At 38.2% G+C, this 20,282-nt stretch overlaps 1 protein-coding gene across 1 annotated transcript in view; it reads right to left on the bottom strand.

Moving 5' to 3' along the window:
- XIRP2 (xin actin binding repeat containing 2) overlaps positions 1 to 20,282 on the bottom strand; it is a 157,422-nt gene that overhangs the window by 2,319 nt on the left and 134,821 nt on the right. The window contains exons 5-8 of the mRNA XM_084642741.1: positions 13,017 to 13,124; positions 12,621 to 12,693; positions 11,668 to 11,801; positions 1,443 to 10,905 (exon numbers count right to left, since the gene is read on the bottom strand). Of these exons, the coding sequence (XP_084498867.1) occupies positions 1,443 to 10,905; positions 11,668 to 11,801; positions 12,621 to 12,693; positions 13,017 to 13,124 (9,778 nt within the window). The remainder of the gene's footprint in view (positions 1 to 1,442; positions 10,906 to 11,667; positions 11,802 to 12,620; positions 12,694 to 13,016; positions 13,125 to 20,282) is intronic.

Raw genomic sequence — 20,282 nt, 5'->3', positions numbered from 1 at the left:
CTGGATTTAGTTTCCTGTTGTTAGCCTGAGGGGAAGGCACATGGTTGAACTCACACAATATTTTGACAGGTTCCCTGACTGTCTAAGGGATGTCCACACGAGGAACTGGGTTGTGTGATTCCCAGCTCAGGAGACATTCCCATGCTAGCTGTAAGCTAGCAGGCTAAAAATAGAGCTTAGCTATGGCGGCAGAGTGGTGGGAAGGGCTAGCTGCCCCAAGTATGTACCGGTCCAAGATGCTAGGTATGTACTCAGAGTGGCTTGCCCCTCCCACCACTCATGCTGCTGCAGCTATACTCTGTTTGCAGAACACTAGCTCAATCAGAGCTAGCCTGTGTATGCCTCCTCGAGCTGGGAATCACACCAAGTGTAGATATACCCTCTGCTTTAGAAATATATACCTAAGCTAGAGACAGTGAGTGTACTAAGGCTATGTCTTCATTGTGCAGTTAACCCAGGGGGCAGGTATCCTGTCTGAGCACCATAGTTAGCCTAGCGTGGGTGTGAGCAACTACACTGCAATATAATATAATTAACTTAAAGCAGCTCCAAATTTGGGTCAGTGGTTTTTCTGTGTGGATGGTAGAGAAGGTTGGGCTAAAATACAAGTAAGACCCCAAATTAACTGTGCAGTGAAGACATTTTTGATTCATTTTCCCAGGCCTGGATGGAGCACTGAAGCCATGGGGACCCAGGCCTCTGTGGGAGAAGGAAGTGTCTCACAGAGTGGCAGGGCCCTTAGAGAAGAGAGAGGAAGGGGATATTTCCCTCCAAACAATGGACAGTAGTGTGAAAGTGACTTTTGCATTTTTGTGTATTTCAATGCAAGATAAAATTTCAGAAGAATATGAATTTGCCCAACAAGAAATGGCAAAAGTTTTCACATTAAATTTTGTAAACTTCTTTACTTTTGCACACATTTAATTAAAACCTACCCTAAACAAAATTCATTTTGTTCAAATTCAAGTTTTGTGATTTAGCAAACTTAGAACAGATGCATATAAAACATGCAGATTGTTATACCATTATCGCTGTGTTTGATTGCAAGCAAACACAGAAGTCACTTAACTGTTTATCTCAGTTAAAAGCACAATGCCAGCTATTTGCTGCTGTAAGAAATGAAATGCATTCTATACATATTTTTGTTCCAATACTAATTCAAATGCAATATTTACCTTGGCAAGAAAGTCCTTAAAACTCTACATATCAGTATTTGTTAGTCACACACTCAGCACATCACTTAAAGCGTTTGGAAAGGGAAAATGATTAAAGATTGCTGAGAGAAAAAGAGAGAGCAAAAGTGAGGAAAAGTTTTGTTAGTTTTATGTTACTTTGTTCTTTGATTGTAAACACACTTTTCATTAATTGCACAATATACTGAGGTTGAATCACTTTTTAAAAAAAGTTATTAAGGTTTCTTCACACTTTGCATGCTTATTTACCACTGATAAATGCTGATTCCTGGTGGAAGCTACTTCTCACTTCAGCTTCAGAAGTATCTGAGACACTGTAGCCAAGACTATTAAACACTCTTTCACTTTCCTGCCACGTCTTCTGAAAATTCCTTAGTAGTTCTTCTGGTGAATCAGCAGCAGAAATATCCAAAATGTGTCCTGAGATTACATCTTCATATGTTGGAGGTGCATGCTTGAAGCCAAATCCTGACTGCATACCATCAGCACTTTGTGATGTAGAGGTGGCAATCCTTGATTCAGTGACTGTGTTGGCAAATCTACCCAGACCAGAAGCATGGTCAGTATGACACTTTGCTTCCAAGCAAACCAGGGGTTCAAATGAGTGCTCTTTATCTTCACATTGCTTTTGTTTATAAGATATACCTTTCTTTGGGTCTCTTGGCTGCCTATAAGGAGAGTTTCTGAAGGTATCTTTTTGCTTTTGATTCTCCAGAGATGTCAGTTCAAATTCATCCTTGCTAAATGTGTGTCTGTCTTGTTTTATTTTGCTATTCATTCCACCCCTTTCAAAAACTCTTTTCTTTGATTTCACATCAAATCCTGGATTGTCCTCTGATTTCCCTAATAACATATCCATTTCATCTACACTCTCATAGTCTACTCTTTCAACTACTGTGACTGGTTCCTTTTTTGTATGTCTTATTTGCTCAGATGCTTCAAACCTACGAGTAGGCCTTGACTGGTCAATTTTAGGGACCTTAAAACTTACTGCATGTGGCTTTAAGCTTTCTGGAATGTTTACTGGATCTTGGTGCGTGTCGTTGTTGTTTTTCTCTGCTTTTCTATTTTCTTCACATGTTTCTTTTATGTCCTTTACTGTACCAGCAGTTACTTGAGATTCATTTATCATTGCTGAGGATAAAGGCTCCATCATAGCATGTGTTTCAATCTTAATTTGTCTACGAAGAGTTGCAGGAGATTTAACAATCTCTGATCTTTTTTCTACAACTGGAACTGGTGTTACTGACCAGTGTTGTGTTACTCCTTGAGATAGCTTTGCTGTGGTGCCTTTTAGTTTGGCCAGTTGTTCAGAACGGCTCCTTGGAGGAGAGGGGGAAGAGGCTGGCCTTCGAATTGTAGATATTGGCGTTGCAGATCTGCGTGGTGGGGGAGGAACAGGAATACTTTCTCTCTGGATGGAAGATGAAGAGAGTGCTTCCTTCAGAGGAGATTCTGTCCGTTTAGATTCAATTGTTATATAAGTAGGTGATGGCGATCGCATTTTTAATGCTTGAGAAGAAGTTCTGAATTCTGTCTGTTTGATTCCATTGGACTGCTGTATAATTTCATGGTGCACTGATTCTTCTTTTATAACCTCTTTCATTTGATGTGAATCTCTTCTGTTGGAGCCAATGCTGATTTTTGATATTTTCTGTGACAAACCTCCAGAACTAACAGAGTCATTTCTGGATTTCACTGTTTTTGTGGCCATCATAGCTGTCTGGATTGTGTCTTCACATGAGGCTAGTATTTTGACTGCTTGATCTTTAATATTTGATAGCTCTTCTGTCATCCTTTCTAAATTATTCTCTGTTGCAATATGAACTATATTTTTCTTTCTTTCTTGGTCTATAAGCCATACTGGGATATTATTTAAAAATATCTGAAATGCTTTCATACCATTTTTATTTGGCTCAGCTTCAAACTGTTTCACTCTTGACAAAACTTGCTGCAGTTCCTCCCGTTTCCTTAAGAATTCTAATATATCTACTGCAAATTTTTCATCGTTCAGCTGAGATCCTTTTGATGGAGGAGAAAATAAAGGTTTGCTCTGTGTAATCTCTTGTTTTGGATCTGTCTTCTTCATAAGGACTTGTTTTAGTTGTATGCCCTTGTCTTTGACACATTCGCTTTCTTGCAGACTATTATATTGCTGGGATAACTTTTTATTTTGATCTTTATTTTCAGAAACACACACATTATTTTGCTCAACAATTTGAGTCTGTGAGTCATGACGTGTATCAATTACGTTTTGCTTGACTATTTTCTCTGTTGATTTATTCTTAAACTGATCTTGTTTTTCTGGAATTGTTACTTTTTCTTCCTTTGGACAAACTAATACCTGGCCCTGATTTACTACTTTAGCCATTGAGACTTTCTCATGCTTGAATTCTCCTTTTTCTGTTTCTTTCTCATTAACTAATTTTTGTTTCACTTGACTGCCATCTTTTTGGCTTACTTCTTGCATATTCTCTATGTGTTCTAAAGGTGTTTTTTCTCTCAGCACCTTTCCATCAACATGCTTCTGGTGATATTCTTTTGCAACACTTTGTTTTTTCCTAGCGTTAGTACTTATGTCTTCTCTCTGTTTTTCCCGATTTTGTTGTTTGACAACATTTTGAACATTAGTTTCCTGTTGTTTTTTGTGAGTCTCAGAATCTTTGTGTGTTTCATGTAAGCTTTGATCTACAATTGGAAGCTTGATAGTTTTAACTTTGAAATGAGGGGAGATAATTTTATTTTTGGACACGTGCAACTGCTCCACAGTCTTCAGCTGCTCTGCCTTATGCAAAGTATGTTCTTGATGGATTTGTTCCATTTGACAAGGTAAATTATGTTTTGTAAGATCCTTTGAACCTTGTGGTACTTTTTTTCTAATATGATCTTCTGCTGAGGTTTCTAAAATGTTTTGAAGCTGCTCAGTAGCTGATGATACTATTAATGATGCAGAGAGTTGTTTACCTCGAGATCTTGTTGCTTGTAAACTGACTTGAAAGTCAGAATCAGAGGGTGTCGTTTTTTGTGGAGTTACAGGGGGAACTGAACCTTGTAAAGGAGTTTGATCCTGCTTGCTTGATTTTTGAAATGGTACACAACTTACTGACTCTGTTTGAACTGGACTTCCCCGAGTCTCGCTGTTTGTTCTGGCAGTCTCATGACAAAATCTTTTGACTTGCACTTTCTCCATCTCCTCCCTTTGCTGTCTATATTTTTCTTCAGCAATCATTAAAGGGGTTTTAAATTTTCTGAAATAAGGTTTCGGTTTTATTTGTGTTGGCTCTGCTGGAAGGGAAGGAGATCTTTTAAGAGGAAAGACCACTCTTTTCTTGGCCAGCGGTGTCTCTTGCAGAGCTTTGGGTGGAGGATTAATCACTTCTGAAACAGATGATGGCCTTTTTACCCCTTCTGTTTTTGTATCAGTTGTCTCCTGTTTCTGTTCATAGCTAACCACATTCACCAGAGCTGTGGAATTTTTGCTTTCTCCTGCTGCTGTGGTAATATCCATTTTTCTGTGTGTCTGAAGAACAGTTAGTTCAATTTTTGGAGGCGTTTTAGACTTGTTAATGTCTAGCCCCTTAGAAGGCTGCATTTTGAGGAATTTATTTGAAGATGGAACCCCAGCTGGTTTACCTGATGATGTTTTAGCCTGAGCATTAAATTGCAGTGGCTCAGGCAGTGACTGTTCTGGATATTTTGGAAGATGTTCTTTTTTTTGCTTTGGTTGAGAAGTAGGAAAAATCACCAGGGGTGGGGGCGGGAGCGGTAGAGGGAGATGGGGCAGAAACTCACTTTCAGATTTGTCATCTATCGGTGGTGGGGGAGGAGGAAAATGATCAAACTCAGTTTTGGTCTTGTCGATAGGTGATGGAGGTGAAGAAAACATATGTCTATCAGATGGCATCATTAATGGAGGTGGGGGAGGTGGCAGAGGAAATTCAATTTCAGATGATGCTACTGATGGTGGTGGTGGAGGAGGAGGGGGTGATGGTGGTGGAGTAGATGAGGAATCTATTTCTGGCTTATCTTTCCCCACAGCATTCTTGGCTGGATTTACAGGATTTTTCACTGCAAGTTGGAAGTCTAATTTAGCAGGTTCCACTTTAGTTTTTCCTATAAACTGTCCTACAAGTTTCTTATTTTTCTGATGAACATCTCTCTTTTGCTTCCTTTCAGTTTCTTTAAATTTATTGAGTACTTCCTGTGTGACTTTTACTTCTTGTTTGTTGTTTATATTCTGTTCTGCTGTCATGGAAACTACAGCTTGCCCCAGCTGAACGCTTATTTCATTCTCTGCAAAAACGTCTCTAGAATGCTGAGCTTGTTTTGTTTCTTGCTTTAGAAAATGGCCAGTGGCCTTAGAAATCCCACTAGCTGGCATTTTAATTGGTTGTTGTGTAGTTCTGGATTTGGAGCAGTCAACATCAGTTGACATTTTTGCCTTTTGTGTTGTCTCCTTCTGACAGCTTAGGTTGGAATATTCATTGTCTTTATGCTCATGAAGTAGATTCTGTTTCTTTTCAGCTATTTTTTCTATGGACTGCACACCACTGGTGGTGCTGTCCCTTTTCAAAGCTCTACATGTCTCTGATTTCTCTGTTCTCACATCTCTCTTAACTTTACCACAGAAAGAAGACTGGCTGGTCACATGTTTTGCTTCTTTTTTTACATTGCCCGGGACTCTGCTTTTATCCTTTGATTCATCCACTTTTTTGATGACCATGTGTTGAGAATTAGATAAACTTTCTGAATGTTTTTTATCTACATCAATTGACTCAGTGCTCTGTTCTTGTTCTAAATGGATCTTTCTGTTACCTTGTCTACCTTCTTTGAGGAAAGTCTCATTTTCAGCATGTGTTTCCTCATGATGTTCAGGGACAGATTTAACATTCTTTTGCAGATTATGTAACCTGTTACTTTGGTGCTTGGCTATATGCTGTGTCTGGATGTTGCTTTTTATATCTCCATGACCACTTACTTGAAGCTGTACCATTTTCTTTTCTGCAGAGTCTTCTAGGATGTTTTGTCCAGCAGTCTGAATATCTCCTCTGATTACATCTTCTGTGTCTACTTGCTTGAAAGTCTGCTGAGCTTCTTTTAAAGATCTTAATGTTGACTCAAGGTCACCTCGAACAACCTCTTTTTTCAGAACTTCAGTTTTTGTGGTTATTTCTTTTTCAAGGGACTCAATGGCCTGCTTAATATCACCAGGGATGACATCAGGCTTCTCTGTTTCTTTCAGTTGATAGGCTGATTCTTTAAGAGACTTCAGTATTGTGAGAATGTCGGCTTTTATAATTTCTTCCTTTTCTGTAACTGTTGTCTGATTTATGGCCTGACTGAGGGAATTTAAAGTTGCTTTCAAATCACCTTTTATAATATCTTGTTTACGTACATGATAAGATGTATTTTGTGGCTCTGTCATAAAATTTTTAACTGCATTAGCCACATCTCCAGGAATGATGTCAGTTTCATTAACTGTTCGTTGAATCTGAAACTTCTGTTTCTTTAGTAACAGCTTTGTGCCTTCTACATCACCACCAATTATTTCCTCCTCCTCCTCCTCCTGTTTCCTGGTTGTAATTGTTTCAATTGACCCTGTCTGAAGTAGTTTCAGATAATCCAAAGCTCCGGATTCTATGCATGTTGTGAAAAACTGAACGTTGCCTCTCTCTGAATCATCTATTTTAGCTCTTTGGGATATTTTATTATTCATTGTGGAAGACAGAAGGTTGTGAATAGTATGTTTCACATCACCACCTATCACTTCATCATGCTGGATTTTATTGTCAGCCCTTTTGTGAAGGAGAGAATAGAGTGTCATGTTAATATCACCTCTCTCATTTTCCTGAATTAAAATTCCTCGTTTTACAGAACTATCCTGACTAAACAGGTTTTTTATAGCTTGCTGTATATCACCTTTCACTATCTCTTCTTTTTCAACATGAACATCTGTTGATCTGGTCAATAATTGAGCTTTGGTCAAATCGACATTGCCCTTTTCATCTTCATTTATTGTAATTTCTCTTTTGGTACTGCTTCTTTTGGACAATAGGTTCATCATTATGTTTCCTAGATCCCCTCTAATAATCTCTTCCTTTTGTATTTTAGGAGTCTCTTGATTCATTAGTTTATATTTTGCCATTCTGACATCTCCAATTTCATCTTCCTCAAGGATAATTCCATGATACTCAATGACTTTGTGAGAGTAAAGTTCTTTTAAAGTTTCTTTGATACTTTTCCCTATAATTTCTTGCTTTTCAACCTTATTTTCATTAAATTCATGGAAAGGTGTCGTTTCAAAAAGCCATGTTGTTGTCTTTACATCTGACTGAGGAATTTCTTCCCTGGTTATTTTTATTTCACTTTCATCAGTTTCCTTAATGGAATCTAAAGGCTGGTTTTCAAAAAGCCACACAGCATGCTGAACATCACCTTCTTGCACATCTTCCTTTGTGACTGTCTTGACATCTTTATACTCTGACCCTTCTCCTCTAATCTCATCCACAGTGTGTGTTTCAAATAACCAAGTGGAAGTTTTAACATTGCCCCGTTGGATTTCACTGACACTTACTGTTCTTACATACATGCCTTTATTGAGTCTTTCAGACTCAAATAATTGTTTGTTGGCCTTCACATCACCACCTTGGACATTGTCAATAGTGGGCACAATTAATTTTTCATCATCTGAAATTCTGTCGAGTGGTCGTGTTTCAAATCTGTATCTGACAGAGCTCACATCTCCTTTCTGAATATCTTCCTGGGTGACAGCTCTAATAACATACACATTATCTGATTCATTAATAGATCCTAAAGGTTTTGTTTCAAACAACCACCTAGTCCCACGTACATCTCCATGAATCACTTCTTCCTTCTTAACTGTTGTCACTTCATGATAATACCCTTCTTTGTCTTGAATTGCATAAAGTGGCTGGGTTTCAAACAGCATTCTGTAGTTTTTCACATCTCCCTTTGTTATTTCTTCACTAATAGTTTTCTTGGTGGTGGTATCTGCAGATCCATCTTTAATCTGGTCTAACGAAAATGTCTCAAATATAAAGCAGCCTTTTCTTACATTCCCACCGTGTATATCTGTAACAGTTCTGACTAACCTACCATCTTCTTGGTTCTCTTTTATTGCATCAATAGAATGGTTTTCAAAAAGCCATCGGCAATGTAGAACATTTCCTTTCTGTATATCTTCACTTTGTACAGTTTTAATTTTTTCCAAAACTGCCTCTGAACTGAAATGTATGGAATCTAGTGACTGGTTTTCAAATTTATATTTCATGGTGGAAACATCCCCAGGCTGGATATCAATTTCCACTACTCGTTTGAATTCCTTTTCTTCTTCTCCTTGTATATTTTCTAGATTTTCTGTCTCAAAAAGGAAACATGCTGTACGGACATCACTTCCTTGAATATCCTCCTGATTCACAGTGTGTAATTTTACTCTTGTTTCCGATTCATCTTTTATTGCATCAAGCGGCTGGGTTTCAAAGAGCCAAGTACAGGTTTTGACATCTCCTTTATGTACCTTTTCACTGTCAGTCACTATCTCAACCTTGTCATACAGTGATTCCATTGGCTGAGTTTCAAACAGCCATCTACACATTTTTACATCTCCTTTAATAATGTCTGTAGTCTGTTCTGTTTTACTTTCTTCGCTTTCCATATTGTTAAAATATTTAATAGAATCAAGAGGCTGAGTTTCAAACAACCATTTAGCTGTTTTCACGTCACCTGATTCTACTTCTTGTGAAGATATTCCTTTGATAATCTGGATTTTTTTAATGCTCTCATCAAATTGGTCAACAGGCCTTGTTTCAAACAGCCACCTGCAGCTTCTTACATCACCTCTTAAAACTTCTTCTTGTCGAATTGTTTTAACTTCATGATATTTCCCAAGACTATCTTGAATTGCGTATAATGGAGTTGTTTCAAAAAGAGCTTTATTCAACTCTACAGTTCCTCTCCTTATTCCTTCCACATGGATTTTATGTGATTCATCATATTTACTTAAATTGCTTGATTCAAATATACGTTTGTAGCTACTCACATCTCCTCTGTCAACTTCTTCAAGTTTCACTGTTGTTATAAATTCCTTGCTTTCTTCTCTAATCTGTTCAAGAGGTTTAGTCTCAAAAATCCATTTGTGATGTCTCACATCACCTTTTTCTTCCTCAGTGGCAACCACCTTTTGAAGCTTACCAATATCTGGGCTATCCTTTAAAGCATCCATTGGTAGTGTTTCAAATAAGTGTTTAGTAGTGCTTACATCACCTCCTATTATTTCTTCAGGTGGCAGATGAGTTGGGTCATCATTATCTTTTAGGGTATCGAGAGGTTGAGTCTCAAAAATCCAGCATTTTCTACAGACATCAGCCCCTAGAATAGCTTCCTTCTTAGTGACAGATACTTCTGAGTCCTCCTTGATAGTATCCAAAGGTTGTGTTTCAAACACCCACTTTGCCTTGTGCACACCACCTTTGATGCTTTCCTCCATAGAGATTCCACGAACAACTTTAATTTCCACAGGATCTTTGTTAATCATATCTAGGGGCCGCGTTTCAAACATCCAGCGTGCTGTTCTAAAGTCTCCTTTTTCAATGTCTTCTCGGTGAACAGTTTTAATCTCCAATATTTGACCTAAGATGTCTTTAATAACATACATTGGTTGAGTTTCAAAATGCTTTATGCTTCTCTTCACATCTCCTTTAATCTCTTTAAGCTCAGATTTGAGCTGCAGCAAGTTAACTTCATCCACTGAGTGTAGCTGCCCAAGTTTATCCAGATGCTGGGTTTCAAACATGTACCTCACAGTTTTGACATCACCTCCGGTAATTTCTTTAACGAAAGTTTCATCTTGTTCATTGTCATGATGAATTTTATTCATTGAATCTAATGGCTGGGTTTCAAACATCCACGTGGCTGTGCGGACATCTCCTCTGGATAAATCTGGAATTTTGTCTGTGTTTTCTGCAGAGTTTGAAGAATGTGTACCCAGGGCATCGATCGGTTGTGTTTCAAACATCCAGGTAGTATATTTTACATCTCCACCTGCAATGATTTCTTGATCTGCTATGCTTTTAATGTTGCTCAGTTCAGGAGATTCATCTTTGATTGAATCCAAAGGCTGGTTCTCAAAGACCCATCTCATAGACTGAACCTCTCCTTTTAGGATTTCATCCCATTCTAGGTATTCTTTCTCAGGGCTCATACACTTCTGAGGGCTATTACGAGTGTTTTCAAAGACATATCTAGTTTGCTGTACATCTCCTGACACATAGCTGCCTATTTCAACCTTACTAGATACAATATCAGAAACTTCATTAAAATATTCTTTTTCTAAATTCTTTCTTAATTCTGGGTGAATATGTTTGTATAAACGTTTTAATTCATATAAATTTCTTTGCTTTGAATATAAATCTTTGGGGATTGTGGGCTTTGCTGGAGAGGTGGATGGTTCAGGGGACTGGGAAAACTCTTTCATTTCTGATGGCACTTGTAGTATGTTTGGTGGGGGAGGAGGGGGAAACTCTTCTGTACTTCCATATTTAGGGGAGTTGGTGTAAGCTGTAACAGCAGCAGCAGTTCCATATTCTGTTTTTTGTGTCACAGAAGTTTCGTGTACTCTACTTGCTGAAGCAGTGGCAGTAGAAGAGAAGCTCACTGCAGGAGGCCATACAGTTTCTTGGAACTCATTTTCAATCTTTAGGGGACAAAATTAGTATTTTAAAGAAATAATTTCTAAGACCACAACTTTTATTCATTCTATTCAAAGGGCTTAGTCCTGCAAGATGCTGAGCAATGGGATTGCAATGGGAGCTGAAGAGACCCAGCACCTCCAGGAGTTGCTCAGAGCCTTGTAGAATTGAGCCTAAAGGGAACATGCTGTTTTAACACAGCCTATATAAGGAAGGTAATGTACTTATTTCAAAGAGATGCACAGTGATTTTGCAGCTTTGCTTTCTCTGCTGCAACCAACGCACATTGTATCATTTATCAGCAGTTTATATTTGTTCCATTCATTGATGAAATTGACATTCTCTGCATTTACCTCTGATGAACCAATGTGTCCACCAAAAATTTTGAAGAAAAATAATATTTTTTTCACATGAGTCAAAGGAGAGAGAGAGAAGATTGCATGCAGCAGAGGAAGACAATGGAAAAACAAAGATTTTTTTTAAAAAGCTTTACTTTTAACAGTGTTTATCATATAATATAAATATATTTGTTAGATTTACTTAATATAATTTTCATTACTTCTTACTTAATGTGTATACAGTTTCCAAACCCATCCATGCTCCCACAATTTCCACAATGTTATTTATTTTAAAAATCAACTAAATGATCAAAATATGAATATGCTGAGATTTGAGCAATTGCACAAAGGGCAATGTTTCAACATTCTGGCTAACCTAAATACTTCTGGTCTGCATATACAGAAATTCCCCTTATTAAAAGCACAGACCTTAGTATGCTTTGCAGGTGTTGCGGTCTCCCTGTCTGAAAGAAGAGCCTTTTCCTGGGCTGTCTTGTCAAAGTGTTGTTTTAAAAACTGTGTTGAAATCTTTGGGATTTCTTCATTCATAGTTGCATTGACTACTGCAATAAGAAAAGAAGAACAAAAGGGTTTTTCTAAGCCTAGTATTTTATTATAATTGTCTAACAGTGAGTTATTTTTTTAAAAAAAATTATTAAACTGAACCAATTGCACTCAACCTTGCAGAACTGGAGAATCACTCTGATGAAAATACAGAAAACCATAGAATAATTGAAGAGTAACATATCACATATTGTTTTGCAATGTATAACTTGTGTTGATGTCAGGACTAGAGCTGGTTGAATACTGAAAAATCAGCTTTCGTGAACATTATTCATATTCTGCAGAGCTGTTATTTCAACCCTAATTTTACCCGTTGTTATTCACTATTTACAAACATTTGCATAAATGGGTTTTTGTTTTAACAAATGTTAGGAGAATGGCTTTTCTTCATGGCCCCAAGTCAGTAGATCATTTAACATGTGCTTAAAGTCCACCTCATTTACAAAGTGCTACAGTGTGTATGGTAACACCCATTGTTTCAGATTCTCTGTGTATATAAAATCTCCCCACTGTATTTTCCACTGCATGCGTCTGATGAAGTGAGCTGTAGCTCACGAAAACTTATACCCAAATAAATTTGTTAGTCTCTAAGGTGCCACAAGTACTCCTTTTCTTTTTGCGGATACAGACTAACACTGCTGCTACTCTGAAACATGTAAATCCCATCAAAGTCAACGGGTGTGTTTTGCTGAACTGAAATGGATTACTGGGCCCATATTCACCTGTGAACAATGGTATTTTTGTGCGACCAAGTGTATATGCTGTTTGTCATTTCTTAGTCTTTATTCTCCTGCTTAAAATCTTCCTGATTTTCTTACCTGTTTCATCAATATGTTGAGTGAAATTAGAAGCCTTGCTTGTCTGATGGGTAGATTGTTCAACATAAGAAACCTGTGGAAAAAATTTTAATTTTAATGCAGGATTTAGTGTAGTATGTCTAAGTTTTCTATTTGCATGGAGACATTCAGAACAAATGTTTTATGAAGGTAAAGTCTGAATGAAAACCCAATTAATCAACACATTGAAGCAACACTTATAAAACACCTATTTTAAAATGATTGCCTGCCACAAAATCAGGGAAGTTTCCACTAGCACATCGAGATCTTGTTATACTAAGTGGTAACAGAGTTAAAAAGCAAAGCAAATATGCAGTCCCAATATCAGCATCTCTGTACAGTGGCCTGGTGACATAATTATTAACTGATACACTTAACCTCTTCTGTTTGAAAGGCTTCCAACTGAGTTCCTTTGGAGGTCACTTCATTCTGTTCAGCTTCTCTGCTGCTGCTTGATACTGTGAGCTGACTACTACTTTTCACCTCCTAAAGACAAATAAAAGTAATTACACATTAACAGTTTAATGATAAATTGAAAAACTTAATGTTTGCCTATGAATGGCTTTTCACTAATGTTATCACTTAAAAAGTATTGTTTGAAAAATATATTTTTCAGCAGGTTCCCATTATTACTGTAGTTCATATGGATAAGAACTATAAACAACCAAAGACAGGCCTTGTTATATAATAGAACATATGTTGTCATTTTATTACTGCAATCGGAGTTTGAGCTGCAGGTACTAAAGTTCCATGGATAAGCATAAGATGCAAAGTGATGACCAGGAGAGCATGGGAAGCTGATCCTGCTTTAATGAAGGTGACTCTGCATAGCAGCTCAGTTACTCCTTATTAGTAGGAATCAGGCCAGAGGCACTTTACAGTACATTCTATAATGTTTTTGCATGAGAGAGAGTGTACAAAGATGTGTGCACATGTAAATGCATTTGCACGTTTGTATGTGCACAAATGGAGGCTGCATAGGCACTTTCAGACTCATACTGCCTTCAGTCTTAACAGAAGATCCAATGTAACATATGTGCTGCTTTTATATTTGAAAAGAAAGGCAATTGTGGTCTAATAGACTGAGTACAGGGCTGAAAGTTTTGAGAGATAGTTTTATATCTGTGTAAACTAAATTAATGTCTATGATGCCTATCATGGTGACAGTTACATTCAGTTTCATCCCAGATTCTGCCACTGACTTGCTTTCTGGCCTAGCACAAGTCACTTAACTTCTCCATGCCTCATTTACCTATCTGGTAAACATTATATTCTTCCCATTTTACAATCTTCATAAAATGCTTTGAGACTTCCTAATGAAAAGCATTCCATAAGTACAAACTATTATTATTTATATCCATTTGCGGACGTTTTTCAAAAGTTTTGCGATCTATGCTTGACAAATCAACTCACCTATTTGTCTATATCAAATAGAAAACTCCTTCTTAAAAGAGGGACTCACCCATTAGTTTCTGCTGAATCTAAGCTTCCAATTTAAAGGGGAAAAAAAAGGTGTCTAGTTCTTCTTCAGAAGAAACTCCCAAATGCTCAGTGAGAATACAAATCAAGGCTGTGTTGTGTAAGTGAGGCTGCAGATATGCACTCTGAAGAATAGAGAGCTACTGACTTCTTAAATCTCCAACCTTGGAACCTGCTTCCAGCCAAATAAGCCATGAGTGTAACAGTTGCCTCCCCGGCTCCATGCACTCAGTCCCTTTATGGCAATAGAGCCATTCCATGGCTATTACTCCTGCCTCAGGACCAAGGTAGCCTCCATGGAGCTTGCACCTACATGAAGGAATGTCGGAGAAATCTATGTAGTGGAAGATCCACTGATTGGCCCCCAAATCCCTGCTGCATGGTGAGCTGCCAGGAACCTCTGGCTCCATGGCAGAAAGGCTACCTGTATCCCCATCATAGGCTTTATGAATCTCGCCCCCCATCCACCAGGCAGTAACATTCTCTGATTAGGCTAGAAGAGGAATTAAAATATTGGTACAGGTAGAATAAATCTTTTGGCTAGTGACCCAATGGATGATTTAGTGGGTCACTAACCTCATTTATCTTAGTCACTGCCGTGCTTGCATTGTAAAAGTGCATGCAGGGTTTGGGATAGGCAAGATGGGGACATGACTGACATTAGGGACATAGAGCAGTTTTGAGAGTTAGCTTCCCAGAAAGACAAAAAGGCTTCAGTGTTTGCTCCCCACAAAGCTGAAGGGAGGCAACTTGCAAAGATTTAGAGATCTATCTTGCCCTCCTCTCAAATAGTTATATTTTACATATACGTACATCTTCGCATTTAGGCATGGGTGTTTTAGATCTGTAAGTCAAGATCTCATTATTGAAAAAACTCATCATAAGATGCAAAATATGTTGATGTTTGTCATTATATGTTGTTTGAATTGTATAAAGTATTAAAAAGGAATATAATTAAGCTTAATGTAGTCAGAAACCAAACCTAATCACAGCATCATTGCTGCAACATTTATATCTGCTTATGAAATAGCTACTATGTTGCTAAAAGTCACAATGGCATAAAATAATAGCCATAGCTATGTAAAGCTATAATTAACAGTACCTTAAGCAGCCTAAATATTAAGGACCAAATTTTGACCCTGTACTTACATGGCTATTGGTGATGGAAGGGGAGGAGGGAACTCCCTACCTTTATATGGCTTGCTTAAAAGCTGGTTGAAATTTCAGTTGGGGAAGTACATGGGCTGCTACAGAGATGCTGCTCCTCAGAACAATCAGTCAAAAGGAGCAGGAAATAGATAGACCAATGGTTCCACCCACCCCTCTGTACTGGCCACCAATATGTTGTCAGGGAGAGTATAATTCACCCCTTAAGGGGCTGTGCTCCACACACAAACACGCTGGGAAGCATTCTACAGAATGCCATTCAGTGCTCCCCACTGTACCCAATGTACAGCTGCAGCTAAATCTAGTCCTAATATTAACACTGTCCCATTATCCTGATTAGAGTTATGCCTGCAAAGAGAAGATGACTTCTTTGTCTGTCTTTCTGGGATGTACATTATTAAAATTATATTTTATTCACAGTGGCTAAATACTTTCTAATTTCAAGGATGAAATAATTTGAATTGCATAGCACAGGATCAATAGTCTGTGTATGTAAACAATTCATAACTGTGGGATGTTCACAACTCATTATGACTTTGGGAACTCACAACTAGTGAATGGTGTGATGATCTCAGTTTGTGATTCTTTGTGCATGAATGTGCCCGTAACTTCCAAAATCCAAGTTTCAGCCAGGCCTACACTGCTGATCAGGGGTAGAACTTGTGGCATGAGTAAAATTACAGTAGATGAGAAAGTTATTATTTTTTTCTTTGCTTTATAGGGTACAATAATATTGTCTAAAATACATAACTGACATGACATCTAAGAACACCTAAAGAAGCTGAAAAGTGCTAGAGATCAATAATATCCATTGAAAGCAGCTGGTAGAGAAAGGCATAGAACGTTAATGACATTATGATGTCAAATTCACCCAATATTGAGACAAAGGAATACCACAAGTAACTTTGTGATTCACCCATACACATCTCCACAACAATATTAGAAATCTTTAAGGATTTGTGAACTGGTGCACGACAGTAAGAGGATGAATGCTGTGGCCAAGATGCTGCAAGTGTTACAAAGGTGTCAGTCAGAGCACGTATAATTCTATCAGGAGAGAACAGTTGCAGGTATCCATCTGTGCAGGGACACAGAAGACAACAGTAGAGAAAAATGTCAGTATTTTTAGAGCTAGGAGTGAAAACACCTTCTACTATGATGATGGCTTTCCCTGTGATCTGGGGCCCCCTTTAACACACTGCCAACTAGACAATGGTTAATCATGTGGCAAGTTGGGACAGCTGTTCATTATGCACAATGTTCATTTCCCTGTTACTGCATCTTCTCATTCTCCTCCACCCTTCTCTTTGTTGGTTCCTTCCACCTGTTAAATCTTATCATTATCGTAGCCTGTGGGCTGTCTGGGGAAGATAGTGTGTTATTTAAGTGTATGTACAACATCTACCACAATGCGACCTAGATCAGGATCTCTAGAGACTCCTGTTGTATAAATATTAAAAATTGTTAAAAAAATTAAAATAATCTTTAGGAGGAAGCAAACATGAGCATAAGTCTATATATATTTGCACTAGGAGACTGAATTTTTATTCAGGTGTTCAGATGCTATTACTGAATAGAACTGTAATTGCTACACTAGTTTTATATGTTAGTGGCCAATGCATCAATTTTAGGGCCCCTGTGCTGCAATATCTGACACAGAATCCTGTTGTAAAATGTTCCAAGATTTGTTTTTCAGTAATTGTCTGTGTTGTACACTTTGGACCTAGGTTTGCCTTTTCCTTTTATCTGACAATTTTTGGAGTTTCCCATCTCTGTGTTGTGGCAGAAAAAGAAAGAGGATTACTTTATAGAGTAAAATTATTTGTATGGAGAAACAGAAAATCTGCCAAAAGAAAACAGGACTGGATAGCTTGATGATCCACACTAGAAAATATAGCCTTTCACCAATTCATATTTGAATCATGTTGGTATTTATCTTAATTTGTATGTTGTGCCCACCACTCAGTCTCTGTTCAGGTGCCTAAATCAACATTTTATACATATCTTATTAAAATAAAAACTTATTCCAGGATACAGCTCTGTACAAATCTATTGCCCCGTACAGGTAAAAGCATAAATAAATTCACGAGACTGCCAATGGAGTTTTCTTTAGACTATCTTTTTCAGTCTTTTACCTAGGCAGGGCAATCAGAAAGAGAGAGAATTAGTGTTGGTTTCTCGAGGTCTAGGTGGACTATTAGATTCTTCAGGGAGGTTAGTCAGTTCCTCTCTCTGAAAGAAGCAGTGATCATATCCACCAGTACCAGCCCAGCTGCTTGTCACTGGCTTTCACTAGCCAGGCGGGACAAGAATCCATTTTACAAGTGTCTTGAGCTTCTTCTCCTTCCATGATGGGCCAAATTAAGTAAAGGGTGATGCTTTCTGTTCTGGTTTGGTGTCCTCAGTCCCAGGAAGTTTGGCTTATATTCAGTTTATCCTTTCTGTGAGGTAGGCTGAGAGCTCTTTGCTGCAGTAAGTGTTTGTGTCTGACATCCCGATTATGCAGTCTTGATTGATTAGCCAGTTTACTCTACAGAACAATTCTGCAAGCTGTGACTTTGCAGCTTCTGAGGCACAATCAAAAAGGTTCTCTTCATTTCCAGCATGGCAGTAGTGTATTCCTGAAGAAGTCTTTGTGCCTTTGTTGAATGGATTCTGATTGGATTTTTTGTCAACAGTGAGTTAGTGTTCTGCTTTCACTGTTCATATGATGTGGGTTGTCAATGAATGAAAGTGATCTATGGGGTTGATGTAGGGGATTTAGGGACCAAAACATCAGTGGTTGTGGCTACCATACAGTTATATTGTTCTACCTACTCATCAGCACTTTGGTCATTTAGTTGGAAAGTTAGAGTTTCTAGAGCATTTTTAGAGTACACTGTGTACAAGAACCTTTAAGAGAAAATCACTCTGGCTGGTTCAACTAATCAAAGAGGAGTAGTGGGGAAACCATGATCTCTTATTGGATTAGTTGTTGGATGGACCAGGAAAGAAGTGTGCTTATCATGCTCCCAATGTCCACTCCCAGGCTAAAGATAAGGTTCCATGTGTGACTGACAGTGTGTATAGCCACATCACATGACCACCACGAAAACTGGCGCCTCTCAGCCGTTTCATCAGAAAAGGGAAAGAATGACTAGCCACAAAGAGTGAAAAGTAGTGTTACCTGATGAAGGTCTCCCCAGAACAAGAATGAAGATGCACGGGCAGTGTGGGGCACAGGCACTGCTGCTCCCCATTTTGTAGGTAAACCACAGATTTTAGTTTTCAGTGTCATTAATATGGCAACTTTCACAAGCACTAAATTCATTGTGACAGAATGCAAGGTATGAAAGCCTGAATCAGCACTCTGTTCACAGCAACTCTAATCAGGCAAAGCAGATTGAAGCTGATTAAACAGAGCTGTGCCTAATTTGTGGGTGGGGCAGGGCAGGGCGGCTAATTAATCCATTAGCCCACAAATAGGCACAGGAAGGAAGTGAAAAAAGGGGAAAGCAGGCAGTAAGAGGGGGAGAGAGATTCCCTCCCTTGCTTGATAAAGGAGGTATGTATGTTATGAAGGTGATGGGACTCCTTTATAAATAAACTGCACAAGGTGTTGGACCAGCACAAGGGTCTCTGCGTAGTTTGTCAACTGAGACAGAAGCAGGACCAAGGAGGCCCTGTTACACTCAAATTAAAAAAGAGAAACAGGAGGATGCTTGTGGCAAAAGAAAAAAAAGAAGACAAATAGTTGAATATTATTTGAATATTTCACTTACATATTTTGAATAAAAAGCCACGCAGTTTGTTTATCGTAACAATATTTTAATACATATATGTAACAGTACCTTCAGTACAACTGTTTAAATAAGTGAAATGAGCTGTTTTCCATCTTGGATCAAAGTTTTGGATTCATCTATACTTTGAGATCTGTATCCAAATTGAAAGATTTTGTCTGAGGTTTGATTCAATGATCTTGAGAAAGCTTTCTGCTACTAAAGTATATAATCACGTTTTCCATGAAAGTGCAGTTCCTTTAAGAATAAATAGGATTTTATGGTCTTGCACTAATTATTTAATCTAAATTTAAAGACTATTCCACATAGTCTGAGTGATTTTATTTCCAGTGAATTTGACTATTTCTGCTGATTATTTGAGAGAGAATCCTCAACAGGGTATAAAGGGCAAAGATGCTGAGGCTGATGTGCTAAGAATTTACGCCTTTATCAAAGATAAAAGGGAGCCATCTGAGTGGCTTGGTAGAGAACTAGATTTAAAAACTACTCACCCTTAGACCAGGCAAAACCAGACTTACCATAGAAACATCACTGTTCAACTCTGGGGGAGAGAACTGATCACATTATTTCTTGGCATAGCCTACCTCATTGCCCCTTGCAAATAAGTGGCAGCAAAAGATAGCTCATGTCAGCCTAAAAATGGGGGCAAGAGTTGACCTTATGTGACATGAGTAAAACAGCTGCAGAGGGAAAAGGCTGAGTGAAACACCGAATTCACAAAAAATGAAGCCTCACTTTTCATATATATTTTTCTAATTTGGATCCAAATCCTCCCTGGCTCCTTATGCAGTGAAGTCAATGAATAAGATGGGCTGGTTTTTGCCCTATTCAATGGTAATATAGAGCTCCTATATTGTATAGCGCTTTTGATCTGTAGATCTGACAGCACTTCACAAAAGAAGGAAAGTATCATTATCCCCATATTAAAGATAAGGAAACGGGCACAGCGAGGTTGAGTGATTTATGCAGGGTGACACAGCAAGTCAGTGGTAGAGCTGGGAATAAAACCCAAGTCTCCTGACTCCCAATCCAATGCTCAGTCTTACTGGACCACACTCCCTCTCTCTCTTTTTGGAGTAATGGGAGCTCAGCATCTCTAAAACCCATACTAGTTTTATTTATGTGCCTAACTCTAGGCACCCAAGCTTGAAAATGTTGCCCTAAAGTTTTGTCTTAGCTCTAAACCATTTCTCTGTTCAGTCCATAAAACTTGAACTAG

This window comes from Lepidochelys olivacea, assembly GCF_965140295.1.
Source record: "Lepidochelys olivacea isolate rLepOli2 genome assembly, chromosome: 11".
Taxonomy (NCBI): Eukaryota; Metazoa; Chordata; order Testudines; family Cheloniidae; genus Lepidochelys; species Lepidochelys olivacea.
This window is presented reverse-complemented; position numbering and strand designations above follow the sequence as displayed.